At 41.2% G+C, this 22,421-nt stretch overlaps 1 protein-coding gene across 2 annotated transcripts in view; it reads right to left on the minus strand.

Annotated features, from left to right (window-relative positions):
• ENOX1 (ecto-NOX disulfide-thiol exchanger 1) overlaps nt 1-22,421 on the minus strand; it is a 626,117-nt gene that overhangs the window by 16,418 nt on the left and 587,278 nt on the right. For both annotated transcript variants that reach the window (XM_036300802.1, XM_036300801.1), the window contains one exon: nt 16,093-16,195. In XM_036300802.1, the coding sequence (XP_036156695.1) occupies nt 16,093-16,195 (103 nt within the window). The remainder of the gene's footprint in view (nt 1-16,092; nt 16,196-22,421) is intronic.

Below are 22,421 nucleotides of genomic sequence, written 5' to 3' on the forward strand. Positions count from 1 at the left end.
GCGTTGCCTTTCTACTCTCCCTGCTCTCGCATACAAAATCAAAGTAGAGGACATGAGGACCTTGCTTCCATTTGTTAAGAAACCATGTTTGGATGACACTTGTTTAGTTCTCTGTAAAGCAGGCTTTGAGATGACTTAAATCTGAGGATAAGCCCTCACATTGTTTATTTGGAAGCTTTGATGCTTGAAAGCCAAAGCAAAGGGACGCCCACCTTGTATGAAAAGAGGTCAGGGGGAGCCCTAGACAAGAGCTCCTCATTCTTGTAGGAGGGCACCCTGTGAATAGCTGGTGACCTTGGATTGATCTGGGGTAGGCTCTCATGGTGCCCTGATCGCCTGTGTGATACTTGGAATCTCTGGGATGCCTGCCAGTTCATTCTGAAGCATCTGGATAAGCGTCCTCAAACACCTGTCATCAGAACCCTGCTTTTAGGTGGGCTGTATTGGTTTGCAGTGAAATGAGGAAGATAGAAATAATTCATTACATTTCTCCATAAAGCTCAAAGCTCACTTTCAGAAGTGGATCTGTTTTTCTTGAGATATTAAAGCCCTACTATTTTATTCTGAGACCACATTCTTCCTTTTTTTTTTTTTTTGCTAAAATGTCTTTTTATGAAATAATGGTGATGATAAAAGGTAATAATGGTAATATTAATATCTTTAGGTGGCAAATCGCCATTTTTAGTATACTTAGTTGGCATTGTTTGGTTCCCCTCCTACCGCTGGGTACATGTGGGAAGGGCCAAGCTGTACATCCATGCCGGCTTTTCCCAGCACCAGGCCTGGGGACAGGTCAGCACAAGTCCCAAGGCACCCCCAAGATGCACCGCCCCTCTCTCATTCCACCAGCTGCCAGTTAGGCTCAGTCACTGAAAGAGCTGCATGAGGTAGGTTCACAGTGGGTCGCCAGGTAGAGGTGAGTGGTGTTCACCAGACTGTTAGCAGTTCAAACTCGGTGACAGCACTGGGCCTGAGGCCGCTCAACAAATGTCTCCAGTTATACCAAGTCTAGCTGCCACCCACCGGGTGCTTGCACACCTTTGTGTTGGTGTGGGGTCTCAGGGAGTCATCAGGGGAGGCCAGCAGAGAGTGGGCCTACCCCGATTAGTGCTGTTTAAAGATCATCAGGTCTTGTGGTTTGTCACAGGGCCAATCCCTCCCACTCCCCTCTTTTTGTCTTGTGAACTTATAAACTTTTTTGTTTACCTGATGAGAACAAAATATCAAGTTGTACATTCAGTTTAGTCAGTGCAGTATTCTCTTTGAGTTGAATGAGAAATGGGATCCTACCAGAATATACTTCCCTTCCTCAGGCTGCTTGGAGTTTCATTCCACACTGTGTCACCTTGTATAGTTCTGGCTGAGATTAGCTTCCCCTACATCCACACTGGTTGCTAGTCTTCTGGAAAGCCCGGAAAACGGTGGGTCTATCAGCTCACTGGGGCGGGGGTGGGGGGAGGAGCAGCCCTAGGATGTCCAGGAACCTTAGCACTGCTGAGGAACAGCTATCTCTCTAGAAGCCAATGGAGGCCTGACCATAGCCAACTTGAAGTATTCTGGCTTCCTACAGCAGCCCATTTAAAAGCTCTAAGGGAGTAGCAGGAATGATGCTATGTGAAATCTGGGTCTTCCACAAAGCCACAAGGGCACAGTTGTCTGTGAGCAGTGCAGAGTGATAAAGCAACTATGGGAAGTGGAGAGAGGGAAGACTGTGAGTCAGTGGCAGAAGACTGATCAAACACTTGTGGTTTGAGCTGATGGTTCTCAGCACCTTGAGATTCTAAAAAGCTTAAAGTCCAAAAAGGAGTTTGGTCCACTTATTTGGTAAGTACTCTATTTGGGCCTTTCAGTAAATTTCTCCTTGTATCTGAAATGGCCTTGGAACTCCCTTGTTTATCCAGAGAAACTCCATGTATTGTTTCTTCTGACAAGGCACCTAGAGCATAAGTAGCCCCTCTCTGTGTTTCTGATTTTAGTATGAATCACATTTCATTGTCATTAACTGCTGTCTTTCTCACTCATCTATGAACTTCTTGAGGTAAGAGATCATCTTGTCACCATTTCTTTGCTAACACAGTTCTTGTCATATGGCAGGCCAGTAATGCTCAAAACGTGGTCCAGAAGTGCCTGCTTCGGTATCACCTCAGATTTTAGTTTCACAATACACAGAAGCTGTGCATGCGTGGCTAAAGATTCTGCCTTTTAAACAGGCTGCCTAGATCAGCGGTCACCAACCTTTCAGACCTCATGGGCCACCAGTGGTCCGCAGACCATCGGTTGGTGACCACTGGCTTAGATGATTCCTTCCCACAATGAGGGTCATTTTTACAGAAAGTTCTTGACAAATGTCTGCTGATTTATTGATATGGGCATTTGTGTCTGGAAACAAGAGTTAGGTCACCTTTCATGTGAGGTTACAGTAAGAGGACAACTGTCTATGAGAAAGTGAGCCCTCACAAGACACAGAATCCGCCATACCTTGATCTTAGACTTCCCAACTTCCAGAATTGTGAGAAATGCACTCCACCTCCTCCAAAAAGATTTAGGTTAATGACTCATTCTTTATGGTCAGTAGTTTCTAGAGGAGAATACACTCCCCCAATTACTTTTCTCAGGTGCAACCTAAATATAGTCTCAACTCTATTCACTGAAAACAACAAAACATCACCACTCAACCTTTATTAAGTGCATGTGCCTACATTGCATTCTACTTCCTAATACCCAGGTATTAGGGGGAACATTCCAATTCAGATGTAAACTGGTCTGTGCAGATGTGTGAAATCGGACAGTGATGGAAACCATGGTGGTGGTAGGGGGAGAGCTTGATGTAAAGAAGCATCTTGGTTACACATAATATGTATGTCCTGATCTGCAGAGGAGCCGGGCATATGTAAAGGGCGTGCCTGAGCAGGAAGACCTGGAGGATGCAGCCAGGCTCAGGGAAGTTCAGAAGAACAGCTCTTTTATAAGAAGAGTTATTGAGAAGGTTTGGACTGTATCTGGATGGGATTTAACAATGATGACTGGCAATGACAGGGGGCCCAGGCTGCTGGGATTAGAAATCTATTGTAACAGAACAAATTAAAAAGCAAGAGAAGTTGGAATGATACAAACCCAGAGTTTGTGTGTCAACATCTCTTCAAAGCTATTTGTCTCTCAATAAAAAAATTTTGACCCATTTTCCTTCAAAACAATAGCCAGTGGTTTCCAGCCAAACACAGCTCCGAAGCTTTGGTACTAAATCAAAAGTATTGACTCATTTTATCTCACACAAGCTCAATGCATGCCAAAACCAACATGTAAGCCACATGTGAAATGAAGGGAGAGTCACAGCACAGGCACCAGGCAACGTCAGGCTGCTCTAACGTGTCGTGGGATATAAAATGCTACGCTGCTGTGCCCCCATAAAAATGCAATTCTTTTAGGTCCAATTATATGTCAACCTGTCTTCACAAGGAATGATCGCAAAATTATCCACAAATCACAATAATAAAGTGCTTTCTAAGGGCCTATCTCCTTTAGTTGAATTGGAACATAGCACTCTGTTCCATTAACTGCCAAGCAGAAAATCTGACAGAAAGTTGCAACTCCCAAGGGACTTAGGATTCAAATCTATAAAGCTCCAAATAATGTTACCAATGAAATCCCACTGCTCTCCTGTGATATGTACCTAATTGGCATGCTTAAAGACTCCATTTTATAAAAATTGTCATGAGAATGTCTAGAAAGAATACATACTTCTGCTCAGATAAATTAGTGTCACAGATCATCACTAATAACTAGGATCACCTGTTGTTGGGAAGTTCTAGCCCTAGATTTTTTTTTTTTTAACCCCCTGGAGGATATATTTTTACTGATTTTTAGGGAGAGACAGAGAGAGAGAGAGAGAGAGAGAGAGAGAAACATTGATCTGCCTTCCATATGTTCCCCAACTTGCAGGGATCGAATCTGCAACTAGGTATGCACCCTGACTAGGAATTGAACCTGCAACTTTTTTTTTTTTTTTTTTTTTTTTTTTTTTTTTTTTTTGGTGTATGGGACGATGCTCCGCCAACAGAGCCACCTGGCTCTGGCCTGGGCAAGCCTCAGTTTTATGTTCTCTGTAGATGGAAGCCATTTGAGTAGCTTATTTCTCACTCCCTCTTTACCTTATAGGCAATTAAGACAATCAAGATTTGTGCCACTGCATTCTTTTATATAACATTTGTCTCTCTCAAAAGGATATTGAATTATCTGAATATATTCACATACAGCATATACTACAGGCATCCAGATGTGATGAAGATTTTGCCAATAAGTATTTCCAATAGAGGGCAGGTTTTTGCTGTGCTCCTGGCCTTCCAGACTGACTGAGTAGGCCCAATGTCTTCCATATGGGATCTTCTAAGGGAAGATCCAGGGAAATTGCTAATAGTATTCCTGACTATAGACATATCAGAAGTCCAGGAAACTCCCCAAAATTCTATTTATAAATATTTGTTGGGGGGCGGGGGGGAGTAGCTCCAGCACTAGAAACTCTTCTCTTTAACTAGGGCCAGAGTAGTTTGGGACACATATTCTGACATTCTGTCCCTATCACAGTTCTTATCTAGATCCTAGAACCTGTAGGAGAGGTCTTTATTGTCCAATATTCAGGTATCTACAAAGTATGAATGGCCAAAGTCATTTGGCAGAGGGACTATTTAGAAGACTGTGTAAATAAACTGTGTTCTCCAAGTAGAACATGAAAGGAAAAGCTATCTGAAGTGAGAGGCAGAAAATAAAATAAAGAAAATAGAGGCCCATTCCCATGTTTTTTGAAACTTAAAGTGGTCTGTATTATTCAGACTTAAACAAAGAGGAAAAGTGCACTGCTGGTCATCATGGGCTTTGCTCAGACCCTAAAAGCATCATGGGGGGAAATCACAACTTTGTCACACTGAGCTAAAGAGAAACAGTTGTCAGAGTTTGACATGTTTTCCAACAGAAGAAAAATCCAGTTGCTAAATCCATATGGGTTCATTTTGGGTTCTTGGAACCTGGTAGCACATCAGCATGTCTTATGAAACTGGTGCACGGCATGTTATTACAGCTGTATATCATCAGAGAGAAAAAATAATTGGTTTTCCTTGGAGTATCTCTAAGCTGATGTCATATTCAATAACCCTGTAGTTGAAAAATCTATATGTGATGGATGAAGTTTGGACTGTCTTCTGAATTTATTCCTCCTGTGCCAGCTTCTCAAGCCCTGGTGTACCTGTCATTTTGAGGTGAGTGTATGTGGCATTTTGAAAATGCAGCCAGGTGCTCCTCCTGCCAGATAACGACCTAGAGAAGAACAATGTGTCTCATATGTACAGCAGTCTCATTCTTCACTCGTAACCGTGCCAAGGAGGAGCCCGCACTGGGCCCAGTGCCAAGGTGCAGCTGGAATCAGTGCTGTGTCTCCGGAGTGAGAATGGCAGCTGCTCCTTCTCTGGATTTGAGGACGTGGGAGAGTCTTAAACACAGTGGCTTCTAAGGTGGGGTTCCAGGCACGTCACCAACACGTCCTCAGCAAGGACTCCTCCTTGGGAGGGTAAGTACCATTGCTGGACCTGCTGCTGATGATATCAAAAGAGAACTTTTAGAGCTTTGTCTCTGGCCCAGACAAAGAAAAAAAAAAATTAGTTGTATTTGGTGGGGCAACTGAATGTTGTTGTTTTTTTTAAATTTTAATTTCTATTTTATTTATTTTTTAAGAGAATCTTTATAAGAGCTTATTTAACCTAAACCGATGATATATGCCAGGGAGCATGATCTCAAATGCTCTCTGACTGAATTTTTTTTAGGTGAAAAGCAACTTCCTTCTTCTTTTCTCTTCCTTAAGAGGCAGTTTATTTTACTTATTTGGATTAACAGATCCAAATGGGCAGGCTGAGAAGCCTGGATTAGACTGTACTGGAGCAGCCTCGCGTTGGTATTGATGTCCCTATATGGTCAGTGTGGGGTCCAGAACAAGTCACCGCAAGATGTGCTTCTGTGCTATGCAGATTGTTTTGACCTAAAGACAACATTAGCCACAGGCTCAGGAGAAACTTCTGCCCCAACACTTAACTACTTAGAAGAAACTGAATTATAGTCTTGGCTCATAAGAGATTATCAGCCATAATCTTTTCAACCCACCTACATGGCAGGGTAAACTTTTATTTACTAAACATCTGCTCTTCTTATCCTGCGATGACCCTTTGAAGACTCCAAGGTGCATTACATCATCCCTAGCTCAGAATGTCTTATATACCTCAACCCCCCTTTCCATCTGTCAACCTCTCCTGCATGTGGAGTCTCTGATGCTCTCATATGCAAGGTTCCCACACATACATTTGTATTAAATTCGGTTACTTTCTCTTCCTGTAAGTGGACTGAGGTCACCTCTGAAATAGGGTTGCTGTTCACTTGACTCCCCCCTCTCCAAAAAACAAACAAACACAATCATACAAATCAACAGGTTCAAATCTGTGTTCACTTTAAGAACACTCATGAAACTGCACAGGCCTTCAAGGGTATACATATCCGCAAAGACACCGAAGGCTGTCACTATACAGAAGATGTGTGCCATTCCATCGTTACAATGGTGGAGTTGGTAGGTATGCCCAGGCCAAACACTGGGGCTGGACACAGGGTTGGTGGCCCAAAAAGAGTGCTGCATTTTTGCTGCTTCAAAATGCAGAGAGAGCACTGCTGAGTTTACGGGTTTAGATGTAGATTCTCTGGTCATGGAGCACATCCAGGTGAACAAAGCTCCCAGGATGTGAGGTAGAACCTACAGAGCCCCGGGTGGATACATGAGTTCTCCCTGCTACGGTGAAAGGCCTCTTACTGAAAAGAGCAGGTTGTTCCTAAACCAGAAGAGGAGGCTGCACAGAAGAAAAAGATGCCCCAGAAGAAACTGAAGAAACAAAAACTTATGGCCTGAATGAATTCAGCATGAAATGAATGCTAATGAATGAAAGTAAAAGGGAAAATTTTTTGTGTCTGTTTGTTATTTTCTCTTGTTAATCTGTCTCATGTCTATTTGATTATTAGACCAGCCAGAAGAACCTTAGGGATAGAGGAGTTTGTTCCTCCCCGAATAGTTGGTCTGTGGCTGGAGCCTCACACTTACCCATGAGGCTGCTGCAGGTGAGGGGTTCCTGGGGCGTCTGACACAGGCCGGCAGAAGCCCCAGCTGAACTTCTATAAATGGACTAAGGGAAATGGGACTTTGGAAACCCAGGAATATAATTCCACAGAAATAAAACTTTCTACCTGTGGGGGCCTCCAGAAATGCTTATTCCAGCAGTACCCCAAGAACCCCACTCCCACTAGCAATGGAGAAAGACCACCCATGAACACTTTTCTCTGATAACAAAAGCTCCAAAATATGGCCAGGCAGAAATGTGGGCTGAACTCCATTAATGGCTATCAAACTGCTGCTAGCCTTCAAGAAAACTGTAAGCTAAAATGACAATAGCTATTATGAGGAATGTGGCAATTAGGAAAAAAAATGAATAAAGTGAACCTTGATCAAGTTCAAACAAAGATTTTAGCTCAGCACTACCAAAGGCTGAATGGGCCAAGGTGATCCCTAGTTGGTCACCTAAGATTAAAGGCTCCAAACAAGTCTGCTTGGAGTGGAGAAATTTAAAAGACTGTAAGGAAGAGATTGCAATGAGAAACCTGACCAGCAATCTCTGTGGGCAACAGTCAGGCTGGTTAAATGATACCAGATCCATGGTCCCTTGGCTTGACCCCTTGCTGGGGACTCAAAGCCTTTTTTCTCAAGAGTGGGTAAAATGACCAGGAGATTGAAAAGAGAAATTCCCAGAAAGCCTTTATATGGGAATTCCTGAACTGTGGTACAAAAACCCATCGGTGAAGTCCTGACTCAGGCTACAATTAGAATAAAAGAATATGGACATGAAAGGATAAGATTATGAAAATTGAAATTGTAAGAGTGAAATGCTTCCTCTCTCTGGCCTTCAAGTTTGCTAATAGCTCCTGCTGTGCATATGCTAATTAACTAGAGCAGCCCCTCTGTCAGTGAAGAGGTGGGGAAACATGCACTAAGTAATGACTCCAGAACCAACTCAGATCAGCAGGTGTCAATGGACTGACCAAGAACAAAGGGATTTAGAAATTTCGTGCTTTTCTTCAGCTCCTGGCTTTCTACAGTCCCCACCTATCTCTTCATCACCCATCCTCTCTTCCCCTGATACATAAGATGCCTGAATTTTTAGCTCTCTTATTTGCCCTAGCCGGTTTGGCTCAGTGGATAGAGCTTCAGCCTGCTAACTGAAAGGTCCCAGGTTCATTCGGGTCAAGGGCACATGCCTAGGTTGTGGCCTCAACCCCCAGTGGGGGACTTGCAGGAGGCAGCCGATCAATGATTCTCTCTCATCATGGGTGTTTCTATCTCGCTCTCCCTCTTCCCTCCTCTCTGAAATCAATAAGAACATATTTAAAAAAAAAGAGATGGATTTGAGAATTAGTTCTCCCATCTTCTTGAGCTAGGCTTTCTCAATCAATAAACCTTTCCTTGCTCCGAAACTCTGATCTATTGAATTTGGCCTTTCTTTTGAAACGCTGGGCACACAAACCTTGTAGTGGTATACAATGTTTAAACAGGCTTTATGTTTAAAAAAAAAGTTATGTCTCCTGGCGGGTATGGCTCACTGGTTGAGTGCTGACCTCTGAACTAGGATAGGAGATCACGGTTCAATTCCTGGTCAGGGCACATGCTCAGGTTGCAGACTGAATCCCCAGTAGGGGGCGTAAAGGAGGCAGCCATCAATGATTCCCTCTCATCATTAATGTTTCTATCTCTTCCCTCTCCCTTCCTCTCTGAAATCAATAAAAACATATTTTAAAAAAGTTATGCCAACTTTGGTTGATTGCATCTCTTTTACTTGATTGTATTATGGAAAAAGGCATTGTGTCTCATTGGGGAACCAGGAAATAAAGGCCATCAGTTCTTTCTTTGGCTATCAGAAGGAAGGCTCTAGAACTGTGATGGCGAACCTATGACACACGTGTCAGAGGTGACACATGAACTCATTTTTTTGGTTGATTTTTCATTGTTAAATGGCATTTAAATATATAAAATAAATATCAAAAATATAAGCCTTTGTTTTACTATGGTTGCAAATACCAAAAAATTTCTAACACGGCACTAGAGTTAAGTTAGGGTTTTTCAAAATGCTGACATGTGGAGCTCAAAAGGTTTGCCATCACTGCTCTAGAAAGTAGTAACCTTTGTACCCTCTTGGGTCCAAAGACTTTTAATAATGCTAGAAATGTTAGGCGTGATGGAGCAATTGAGTTGATACCCTTCCCAGGGGAACTGGCTTTCCAGGTCATTTCACTATGGACATTCCCTTTGCTGAAGACCACATTTCACTTGTGGTGACTACATTCCATTCTCTCTCCTCTGGGTATGCATAAAGAAGTCTCCGCTCAAAAAATCCTGCCAAAGTCCTTTAAAAGCCGCTGACTCCCCTCACTGGGTGCTGGAGCCATCCAGGCCCAGCCACCTGGTGTGTGAATGATCGAATAAATTCTTAATCCCTCACCACTCTGGCCTCCTGCGTTCCTCCTTTGGCGACCTAACAAGAAATATTTACTATATGCCCCAGCTGAAACCTGACAATATATTTGAAAGGATTTACCAACTTTTTGATTAGAAATTTGGCCAAATTGGAAACTAATGTCAGGGCCTGATAAGAAATCTACCTAGGGGGAAAGAAAGCTTCCAAAAATGGGTGGATGAATTTGTCAGCCCTCTGCCAACATTTAGGTGGCAACCCATTTCTTCAGGTATTATAAAATAGCTGTCCTTTTTATTTTCTACAAATGAAGTCTTTACAGGGCCAGAGTTGTGTCTCTAGAAACAACTCAAAGCTGACCAATTCCTTTTTTATTCCTCAAACCTACCCTATTCATCTCAAAAGGCTTACAAATATTGGCTTTATGAAACCAAAGTCCTTCTAGTAGGTGCTCACATTTCTTTCCCTGTACCTTTGAGATGTAAATTCCAAGACTCTTATCTGGGCCATCTTTTAAAATGGAAATTTCAGGGAAGAATTCTTAATAAAAGAAGAAAAGAACAGTCATCTGAGCAGATCAATTTAATTTACTCACACTGTTTCCTGTTTTTTTCTAAATTAGTGACGTCTGTTTTATGGCTAAAAGATCTGTGTGTCTGTATGTTAATGTGTATTATAGTATTTTCTACCTCTGCATGGTATTGTTGATTTATTTTAAAAGAGCTCTATTATATTGCTTAAACAAGCTTTTATATGAAAATTCTTAAAAATATAATAAAAACTAACCAAAGTGCTTTTCAGAATCATGTGATCTGGAAAAATATTTGATATTAAAGTTAGTTTTGAGTTTAATTTGTATGAATAGGCATATCTCTAGAATCATCAGCATTAAATACTACTTTTGTTCTACCTGGGTTTCTGAAAGGACAGAACAGGACTGATAGCTGTGTCCCTAACCCCTCTTCCAAGAAAAAGCCGCAGAATGTATCAGTTACTCAGCCTGCCCTTATCTCGGCCAATGGGAAAGCGGGGGAAACTAGCCCAAGGCCAAAAGTATGCTAGCCACGCCCCGTCTTTGTGTAACCAGACCCTAGCTGCACCCTGCCCTTATGTCACTAGCCCCCGGCCGGCCCTCACTCAACCAACTGGAATCTGCCAAATCAGTGGTCAGAGTGTGCCCCCACCCCCTGACCCCAAACCATATAAATTCTTTGTTTTCATGGGACTCCGGGCTCTCTCGCACCCTATCACTGCATCAGTAGGGGAGGCAGAGGGACCAAGCCTCTATGCTTTTGCATCGGACTCGGCACTCCCTGGTGATGTCCTTTGGGGGATCTTGAAATCTGGGCATAACATTTCTTAAATAAGTTGATATCTCTGTTGCAAGATTTATCAGCAAAAAAATTGGTTTGATGAAGTTTTCACAAGTAATCTAATCTTAATTGTTAGGAACAAGTAAATTAGATAAATGTAAATAGGATAAAGGTTTTTAGGTGAACTCTTCAGTAATAATTATATTGATAAAAGTTGTTTCCTAAATCTCTTTGGTAACCTGAAACTATAAAGTTTTGTTAGCTACCTAAATTAAATGATGTATATTCATTGACTGCCTCTAGACCATTTCCAAATAAAATCGAATAATGAAACATTAATTACTGAACATAGATTTATCTACTTTCTGCTTATTATAGAGGAACTAAAGATATTTGGGTCTGATATCATTGTAATTAACTAGTTGTTAATAACAGAAAAGGAGCAAAGAGAAGACCAAATATTATAGGCATGTCATTTGGGCAGCTTTTCCAGGAAACTACAATTTCACACATCCCAGGGATCCGATGGAGGGGAGATAGTCACATACCCAGTAAAGTTGGGGTGACATAGGGAAGGTGCTTGTTTGTCAGTCACACCTGAGAACAGGTCATTGGGCAGAATAGGCTTGGCCGCTGCAAGGGCTTAAAATGTGAAATAGTTAATCCCCTAACAAAGGAGTTTGCTCTATTGTGCTCTTGGTTTCTCTCGGCTTTCTTGGGACTCTTTTGCTCCGGGCATGTTATCTTGGCTCTCCTACAATCTCCCCCAAGGTCCAGGGCATGTGGACCCCACACGCAATGGACTAATGGACTGCAACCAGCCTGATACTGAACTGGACCCAGCTGCAGCATGGAAAGGAACTCTGGACACTGGCTTTGCTTTTAGCTCTACTGAAACCCCAGCTACACTTCTTCCGTGACTGGAATGGGACTTTAGATAGCCAGGAATGTAATTTTGAAAAAAAAAAAAAAAAAAGCTTTCTACCATGTCTCACCCGCCTGTGGGAGCCTCCAGAAATGCTTATTCCAGCAGCACCTCAAGATCCCCACTCCCAGTAGTAACAGGGAAAGTCCACCCATGCTTTTCTCCAATACCAGGTCCATTAGCAATAATGTCTAGTGACACATTAAAAAATGTGCTATGAGGAAATATATTTTTAGAAAATTGTAAATGTGTTTATAAATGTACCAACCTAAAAAATACTGGTATAACAGATAATACACAATTATTTACTTCTTAGTTTTCACTAGAAATTAAGTTTTTTTAAGGTTATTAATTCTGATATATGTAATTAAAGCTACAGAAATGAAAAACAATAGAGAAAAGAACTGTATACGGAGAAATAGTGTATGTTTTGGCTTTTAGAAAATGGTATGAGATATGAAGATGTGTTTTCGTTAAGGGAAGTGAAATAATTTTGTCCTGGTTATTTCTGAATGTGTGTGTATGTACTAAAAGGGACACAGAAAGTTTTAGAAAGTTTATGAAAAATAAATGTTGAAAAAGGAAGTTTTATGTGTGGTGAATAAGACTGAAATTTAATCAAGTAAATGAATTTAAATATCACAAGTAAGGTGATACAAAATCAGAGTCTGGTTCTCTGAGAAAAGGACTATTGGTCTGCTGCTGATACTGTGAAAACACAGACAGCCACGATTCTGTGATTTATCATAATTTCTGCTTTATATTGTCTCAATCAGGTCCTTGATTACTTAGGAAAATTGAACCTCCTCAGTAGTAACAACTAAGTTTTGCTAACCATTATGCAAACTTCTGTATTTTCTTCAAAAATTTTCATTGCCACTTTGGTCAAATGGATATGTAAGTATCACTTCATAATGACTTATGATCCTATTTTGTCAAATGTTCAAACCTCTTTATATATTTTGACAAACTTCCCAAAATTTAAATTATAAATAAGAGTATTGACCAGGGAATGATTTTGAGGTGTTCCAGAAGGGCCCCTGGAACACCTCAAAAAATCTGTTTTCTCTTCTTATAAAAGAGAAATGTTAAAAAAATTAGGCTTATTTTGGTGTGTTGAAATTACATGGGAAGCATTATCAAATAAAAAAAATCACATTGAGTCTTCTTTATGTTGTATTTATATAAGTTTATGTTATAAATGTTCTAGAAATATATGTAAAATTGCTGAAAATCTGAAATGTCCTGAACCAAAATGTTTGTCATCAAAATTGAGGGACATACTAAAACAACTGAACCTCAGTATCAGATTGTGGCACTCGTGGATGAAGGCCATCCTGATGTCCTTGTGACATGGCAACACTCTGCTCCTGAATCATAGAAATTAAGATGGGTAAACAGTGACTGTAAATGATGTGAACACTTGGGGCTATGGGAAAGCCAGGACAGCTGCATGGTTCTAACCGGCTCCCTGGCATTTTTTCTAGTTTTCACTGGTACATTCCTTCATCCACTGTAGTACATTTGGGCTGGACTTTGTTCAATTGCCGCTTAGTCCGGGTTAACAGTATATTCTTGTTGTGTGAATGTTTTCCTAGAGGAGCTGAAGCTTTCCTCTGCCACAAGGCTGATGTCCTCACAGAGGCAAAGAAACTATTAAACTATTAGAAAAAGTGTTTTCCCACTGGGGTGTACCTTCCAAAATCTCTAGTGAGTGAGGCACCCACTTCACTGAGAAAAACGTATGCGCTTTGATGGACAACCTTGCAAACTTCTTGGAATTATCATTGGCCATATCACCCTCAATTTTCAGGCAAGTTGATAGAACTAATGGAAAACTAGAATCAGGCAAACCAAGTTTAATTACACAGGATTGAATGAACAGATAAGAAGGGTCATAATTGTACGACTTTTTACTTAAAATATTGCTAATTTTTAAAGTATTGTTTTCCAGATAACAGAAATTTTTCTTCTTTACACCTTTGTTATGTTTCTCTCTAAATGATCCTTCCAGACTTTGCAAACTCAATAACTGAGTAATTTTATTTTCATGGCATATAGCCTCTTCAGTAGTAACAACTAAGTTTTGCTAACCATTATGTAAACTTCTGTATTTCCTTCAAAAATTCAAATATATATATTGCATATGTTCAACAGGAATCTGTTCTCTTTATAACAGGACACAATTGGAAACTAGATATATTACCGGGCTTTGATTGGAATGTCATATTTGAGAGAGAAATGCCTAAGCTCATATATGACTAGAAAGCTTTAAGGAATTAAGACTGACTTTGAAAGCCAATAAAAACAGTCAATTAAACAAGGTACCAGCTTGAAAAAACAGTCTGGTACCTTGCTAACCGTGGTTCACCGTAGTCTTTCCAGATAAGGAATAAAAGTTGCTTCCTGGGAGATGCAAAGAAAGAAACTCAGGATATTTTGGGAACCCTGAGAAGAAAGGAATTAACCCCAAATCTAGAGTTAGTGTAGGCAAGGTCTGATGGCTAGTATGCAGCTTGGCTTCTTAGCTTCGAGAGAACTTTAAAATTCAATCTGAAGATTCCTTCCAAAAAAGTCCAGCAAAGCCAATTTAAGAGAGCCTATGTGGTTGATTACTATTCTTGCTGGACTTATATCAGGCCAAGTTTATTGAAACTAGACTTACTTTGCAAATAAATTTGTTTCCATTTGGCTATCTTTGACAAAAAATGAGGGTCATTTTAGAGAGAAAATTGTTTCAATAGAAACTATAATATACCTCTGTGGATATTAGGTTCTAGCGCTGTTTATTATCTTTTCAGTTAAAAATTTTTTTTTCTGCCTATAAACTAAACTGGATCCTGAATTTTTATATTTTTCTTAAATATCTGGCTGCAGTCCTCCAAATTAACATTTTCATTTTCCCATCCATTGACTCAGCATCATTGGGTACTGAAATTGCATGCTTGCCAAGGCCAGGCAAGCTAAAGTGGGACAACTTAATGTAGACTTCGGAGAAATCATCACAACAATTCATCTACGTACAATCTTTGTTCCTGCTACAGAAGGATCACCACAGTCAAACGTCGGACCAGGAACATCTATCAGACTGTCACTCCTACGCTCACGCCATATGAAGATGATTCAAAACAGACAACTAGAAATCTCAATCACCTGCCTTCAGGACTCAGAAACTGAGATTATAGTCTGCTCTAAACATGAAACTTTGTTTTTCTTTTGTTCCCATAGAGAGGCCTTTTACTAAATATCTGTTTGCACCATAGGCTTACCGTTGGCAGCCTACTTGCATCACTGCCTCCTGAAATGAGACATAACTGTTTACCTGAACTGAGCTTTCCTCAAGTCTGAGAATGGTTCAATGACATATAGAACAATCTAGCAACCCAACTTCTGCAGTGTCAGACTTCCAGAAAGTTTCAGATAAAAGTCACCCTAAGATGTGCTTCTGTGCTATGCATATTGTTTTGAGCTAAAGGCAATTTTAGCCACAGGCTCAGGAGAAACTCTGCCCTCAACCCTTCTGTGCCTAGAAGAATTTGAATTAGAGGACTTACCCATAAGAGATTATTAGTGATAACCTTTCAACCCACCTTCATGGCAGGGCAAACTTTTATTCACTAAACATCTGCTCTTTCTTCATTCTGCCATGACCCTTTGAGTCCCCCAAGACGTATTTCCACATCCCTAGCTCAGGATGTCTTATATGCCTCAATCCCCCTTTCCATGCCAACCTCTCCTGCATGTGGTGTCTCTGACTCTCCCAGGTAAGCAGGGTTCCCATTCACGTGTATGAATTAAGTTTGGTTATTTCCCTTGCTAATATGCCTCATATCTATTTGATTATTAGACCAGCCAGAAGAGCCCTGAGGATAGAGGAAAGTTTGTTCTTCCCCCACAGCAGCATTATCGGTCTGGCCTCAGGACATGGCCTCTCTTGAGCCTGGGAAATCTGGCTTTGTTTGGTATTTTTGGACTGGACACAACCTGGCCTCTAGTTAGAAGCGATGTGTCCCAATTTTGAAATTCAGATGCATAACATGTGGGATGCAAATTAATCTGTCTTCCTGTACTCAGTTTGATGTCGGACAACTAATATACATGGTTAGAGAAGAGCAAACCCCCACTGATTTGTACATTCCTAACTTGAAACGTATACAATGTAATCTCGGTAAAGCAAATCTCACCTCTGCCCAGAAGGCAACGCTGTTTAAATTGTTAACATGTTGGAGGTGAATTGCTTGAATATTTTTAATTGAATTACCTAAGAATTACTTTAAAAAAAAACCAGACGAGGAAAACAGAATATCCTTACCAATTAGTAGAGCTTCTTTCTCTGATTTTAAGCCTTGACTTCTTTTCTCAATGTTGTTCTCTCGGTCTTGGTTGACCAAAGCGACTGTCAACACATTGATTTCCTATAAAATTAAAAAACAAATAGATATTTATATAGATTCTGTGCATTTCAGTAAAAGCACCAGGTCCCTTAAACTCTAAAAAAAAGGTCATCACTTACATTTATAACTGTAGATCAATTTTTATAAGTAATTGCTCTATTTGCCCAGCGGTAGAAAATAATTCTAGAACTTAGTCTCCTGACTACAGCTCCCAGATAACCAAGTAATTCTCTGCAAAAATGGCAATTTGGTGCAAATTATCTTAGGTTTTTGTCCATGTTCTTATTTACTAACTATTACCAAAAATGATATTTGACTGTAGCGACTTTCACAAGTTTTATTTCAAATATGACACATTTTCTGAAAAGCATACACAGGCTGATTTATAATTCTATGCCAGTGTGTGTGTGTGTGTGTGTGTGTGTGTGTGTGTGTCTGAACAGGGCCCATTGGGAAAGGGAGATAGAGTTGTTAGGAGTGTTTAAGTTGAATATATACCCTTATACACAACTGCAAACAGTAGATAAAGAAAATGTTGGGCAATTCTTTTCTTTGGAAACTAAAAATGAAGAATTGTACAACAAACCAATAATACATGCAATATTGAGGCTTGGCTATTTTTAGTTCTTTCTTTAGTCTTTTTTTATTTAAAATCAGAGAAGAAAAATTTAACTCATCCTTTCAGACTTGATATTAGGACTCAAAATAGAGAGTGATTTAACAGAAAGTCAAGTTTAATTATCAGAGACCTGCATATATGGGGCTGTAGCATCATTAGGGTAGTTGAATCCTGTTGGGGGGGAATTTCTTACTGATAGATAGGTCTCAAGGAAGAATTAGTATATTGAGCAAAGAGTTAAGGATGGTGTTCTAATAGATAGTAGGGGATCTGCCAGAGGACATGGGATAGGTAGGTAGGAAGGAAGGAGAACTTAGAAAGTCTGGGCAAATGGTTTGGCAGGTGTTACCAGGACTGGAACTCGCTATAGGATATTTAGCTAGTTACTGCAAATTAACAAAATTGGCCAGGTAAAAGAATACAGGAGATTGTTGGCAATAATGTTGAGCATATAAAGAACACAAGTCCCATCTGAAGGCATTCAAATAAAAAAGAGAAGGAAAAAATAACCCTCAGTGCATGCCAATTAATATAGATCTGTGAGCTGACTTCAATTTATGATCTACTACTTTGTAAATCAGGGATAATCATAAATTCCCAGGAAAGAAGGTCCTGTTGAAAAACTGCAGTTACTAAAGCACCATTTGTTGAGCACGTTGGAGGCTTCTCTAAAGGTCACACTTACCTGCTGAAGACTGAGTGATCGGGTCTGAGTGAAAGGTGAAGATCGGTAAGGTAAAGGACTGGGGAACCAGTGCTGTGACAGGTCACAGGGAAGGTTTTGGTTGACTAGAGGGTACCAACTGGGGCCTGAGGCTGGTGGTAGGAATGTGCCCATGAGGACAGGGGTCAGAAAGTTTTGGGGAATGGGCTAAGGAAAGTGTGGAGCCAGAGGAACACGAAAGGTCATTAGAGAAGAAAAATGTCTGGTAGCAAATGGACAGTTGCCAAAACCCCTCGCAGTAGGGACAGATGCACCATAATAGTGAACACTAAAGTAGCCCATTCTCAAAGACATTAGAGGACACACCAGTTTATGCTTCATATTTAATTCTGGAGAAAACATGGTCCAATTCTTAAGTCCTATCTTAAGAGTTTCGTGTTCTCTACATAGGATGTTCTAACTTATCTAGTTAGTAATTGGGCAACACATTTTATTGGGACATTGGATCATGAGTTAGCAAGGCTTGTCCCTTTCTTAAAAATTCACTGTCCTTATTACTTCCTCCCATCCCAAATCTTGAGACAGTGGAAGGAACATGAGAATGGGAAAGGTTCATTATTAGAAATACAAAAATTATGAAGAGCCTTTATATTTATCCCATTAAAATCCTTTCCTAATAGATCTAATATGCCCTGAAGAATGATTTATCTACTAGATGTTCTGGAAAAGGTTCCAGATGCAGAGAAACTGAAAACTGGGCATGGATAAGAGTGGAGGGGGCTGGAGGGAAGGGAGGTTACTAAGAACAAATTGTTAATGGTGTGCAAAGTACACAGAGGGAAAGAACTTTGGGATTGGGGTATCAAGAGTTTCCTTGCAGTGAGGTCAACAGGATTATGAAATAGAATTCTAAGGAAAGTGGTAAAAACATCATTCACCTACAGACTGAGAAGCACTCGAGACTAGAAATGAACAATAGGTAACAGCGCTGCACTGGGGAGAAGAATGGACAAGATTATCTGATAAGTCTTCTCTCTTACCTTTGACTGTAATTTCTGTGACAGCTAGAAGAAATCATTAAAGGGCTGGAAGAGGTTTTCAATAACTAGAAACTAGATTTCATGGCTTTTTTTTTTTTTTAAGACTTCTTAAAGAGTTAGCTACTTGAAGTCAGAAATTTCCCCTCGGAAGTGTCCTTACCAATTACTTTGAGAAATGATACTTTTTAGGAAAACTCTTTCTCAATAATTTACTGAGGTAGAATTGTACTTTGTTGTTGTTTTGTTTTTGCCCCTCTCTACCCACCCAAGGCCCCAAGAACCAAGAATAATGGTTTCCCGATATTATAAAATCCTTTCATTATTCCCTTCATTTCATTATTCCTGTGGCCTCCTTAACTTTGGTGTGGTTTGCTCTCTACTGCAAAGCTTCTTGAACATGTGGTGTCTACCCACTTTGTCTACTGCCTCATCACTTGAAATCTCAGCTTTCTCATCAGTCACACCAGGAAACTATCCTTTAAAAGATTTTCAGTGACTTCTGTATTTTCTCAGCACTCTTACCATGTGATACTTGACATCAGCACCTCTTAACCATCTGCATCGCTTGCTTCTGCTACATAAGATGCCCTGGTCTTTTTCTTCCTAATTTTTTTTTTAGCCTTCACTGGCTTTTTCACTCTGCTGGCCCAGCATACATGGAGAAGGTAGCTTTCTTCTTCTTATGCTCTAACTTTGGTACTTGCCCAAGGTCAGTCACCAACTTTTCTTCTCTTTTCCCTTTTATCAGAATTCTTTTACTTTCATGGGTTCAATTATCATCACACTTAACTTCTTAACTGTGTCTTATCATCACCTGACCATTGGGCTTGTCTGCTTGAATCGATCACTGCCCAGTTCAAATTCAAAGTGAGAGTGGGTAGGGGAGACAGACTTTAGCTGTGGCTCTTTCGCTAGGAACTGGCTGACCTTGGGCAAGCCCTCTCCTTCTTAATTGCACTTTCACACACAGTACAAGCCCCATATCTCTCAGAGGCATTTATTCCAAGCTACTTGCAGGGTTTCCTTATCTCAGCACATTTCCTTTGTCACTTATGTAGCAGTTGATCACTTACATGGTTAGACAGAACTGACTTTCACTGGAGTTTGTTTTTTCAACAAAACCAGCAATTCCTTTAGGGCAGTCACAATACCTGACAAGGCGAAGCAGCATGGCCAAGTGGAACTGTGTTCTGATTCTGTTGCTGTTCTTTATGTGTCAGGTAGGGCATCTCTTAACTCCCTCTTATGTAAGACATGCATAATAACCTATGCCTGTCTACTACCCAGAGCTACTGTGAGGACCAAATGTCAAGCGTGAGATGGTGCTTTTGAAAATTGTAAGCATCTATGAATATACTGGTAATATATGGTATATTGGTAATATATACCATATATTATCAGTATATGGAATATACTGGTATATTGGTAATATACATTATTACCAATATTATTCACAGGACTGACTGGATAATAACAGCTGCATAATACATACTTGGGGTACAGAATCCATGTAAAAAGTATGTATTAAACTTTGACTGCAATCATCTATACCAATAAAAGGGAAATATGCTAATTAGACCAGGAGATCTCCCAGGAGACCTTCCTGACATCCTTCCGGACAAAGCCATGGTGGCAGAGGCAGTTAGGGGCAATCAGGCTGGCAGGGGAGGACAGGTGGGGGCGAGCAGGCTGGCAAGGGAGTCAGTTAGGGGTGAGCAGGCCAGCAGCGGAGGGGGGCAGTTGGAGGTGAGCAGGCTGACAAGGGGGGAAGTTGGGGACAAGTAGGCTGGGGGGGCAGTTGGGGGCAATCAGGCCAGCAGGCAAAGTGATTAGGGGCAATCAGGCAGGCAGGCAGGTGAGCAGTTAGGAGCCAGTGGTCCCAGACTGTGAGAGGCAGTTTAGGCCCAATCCTGCAGGGATCCCTGTAGGATCGGGCATAAACCGGCAGTCGGACATCCCCCGAGGGGTCCCAAATTGGAGAGGGTGCAGACCGGGCTGAGGGACACTCCCATGCATGAATTTTGTGCACTGGGCCACTAGTCCATATATATAAAAGGCTAATATGTAAAGTGTCCCCTAGGGATTTTGACCAGGAGACCGGGAGTTTGATCGCTCGCTATGATGTGTGCTGACCACCAGAGGGCGGCATGGAACGAAGGAAAGCCCTGGCCGGCAGCTGGGAGGCCCCTATCGGCCCTGATCTCTGGCCAGGCCTACGGACCCTACCCATGCACAAAATTCATGCACTGTGCCTCCAGTATAAAATATATATGCAAAAATATACGCACAAACCGTAGTAGTGTTCAAACAGTGCATATTTTCTATTTTCTACATGTTCTGTGGCAATGCTGTTGTACTGCTATCCTTATAATTTAAAAAGAAATAAGAAGAAGCCAATGACATACAGATGTCATTTTAAAGAGCTACAGGTAAGCATAGAGTGTAGCTGACTACTTCGTTGAATAACACACTGAGCGACACTCCACTCCACACACACAGTAAATAAGGACACTACAATGTGACTTCCTCTGTGGGCCTCCAAGGGCTACAGCTACTAGTGCAAGGTGAGGGGGACAGTTGTCAGGATCTGCATGGTGAGGATTCACCAGCTCACCTCCCACTGCCAACACCATCACACGGCTCTTCTCATTCCTTCTCTACTTTCCTTGTTCCACAGCCTCGTTTTTGCTGTTTGCTTCTAAATCCTGCTCTTAAATATTACACTCCACAAAACCAGGGGCATTGTAGCCACAGTCAACATGCCAATCAGCTATTTCAGTATCCTTTACTCATTTTTTTTTTGTCAAGGTACCAAAAGCAATCCACCAAGTGCTTTGCCAGTCTCCCCTAGGCTATTGCTCATAAGATTAGAACCTTCAAGGTATTGCTCACAGGATTAGAGCTGTGGTTGGGAAGGAAGGAAATAGCGATGCCTCTCACACTTCTCTTCCAGAGCCAGTGACTAGCATGCGGCAGTAGCCCAGTGGCTGATAAATGAAGGAGTGACCCACAAAAGAAAGTCCTGAAATAGTGAAGAAATGATGGATTTAGAAACAGCAGAATGGTCTTAATTGCCACCGATTTGCTGTAATCTCATTTCCCTATTTTTATTTGTAGAAATAGATGATCTACAATGTCTTTTTGCTCTAAAATTCTATGCCTGCTCTGTTCCCTCTTTCCTGAGTTGGAGCTTCCCTTCAGAGTAAAGCAGCTAACTTGGTACAGACAGTATGTACTTATCCTGGCTTTCAATGCAAAAAAAAAAAAAAAAAAATTAGAAGGGTAAGAGGAGGCAGAGAGAGAAAAATAACAAAAATGCAGATGGATGAGAAAAGGGTTGATGAGAATGAGTGATGAGTAAGCTTCAAAATTTCTTATGGTTTCAGGGAAAATAAGAATTTGCCAATCCCCAAGTGCAAACAGGATCTCAGGACTTTTCTGTGGGTAAGAACTCCCAGGGCCCCACTAATACCAGTGGCTGAAGCGTAGTAGCGCCAGTGCAGAGGGTTCTGGGCTCCCACCCCTCCTTGCCCTTTCCCCAGAAGCCTTTGATGCTTAGGGCCTGCATGAGGGAGGCAGGAGAACCAACAGGCTTCCACCTGAGAGAGACCATTTGAAAGCAGACATGTGGGACTCCTGCCCTCAGCGAAGATTCAGCAACTCATCACAATGCAACCACATTCTACACGCTGCGATGTCCCACCTCACTGGGGTTCAGCTGCTGGCCATGTAGCATATATTCTTAGATATCTCCAAAAACTGTGTTTTCTAAGATTTCCAATAGCACAGATTGGAATAGTTACAAGTCATAAAGGAGAAGCCTTTAAAGAAACAGGTGTGGTTTAGGTGCCAGAGATCCCAGATGCAGCGCTTCTCCCGGCGGCCTTCCTTTCAGGGCATCCTTGGTTATATCCATCGAATAAA

Source organism: Myotis myotis, unplaced genomic scaffold (genome assembly GCF_014108235.1).
Source record: "Myotis myotis isolate mMyoMyo1 unplaced genomic scaffold, mMyoMyo1.p scaffold_m19_p_3, whole genome shotgun sequence".
Taxonomy (NCBI): domain Eukaryota; kingdom Metazoa; phylum Chordata; class Mammalia; order Chiroptera; family Vespertilionidae; genus Myotis; species Myotis myotis.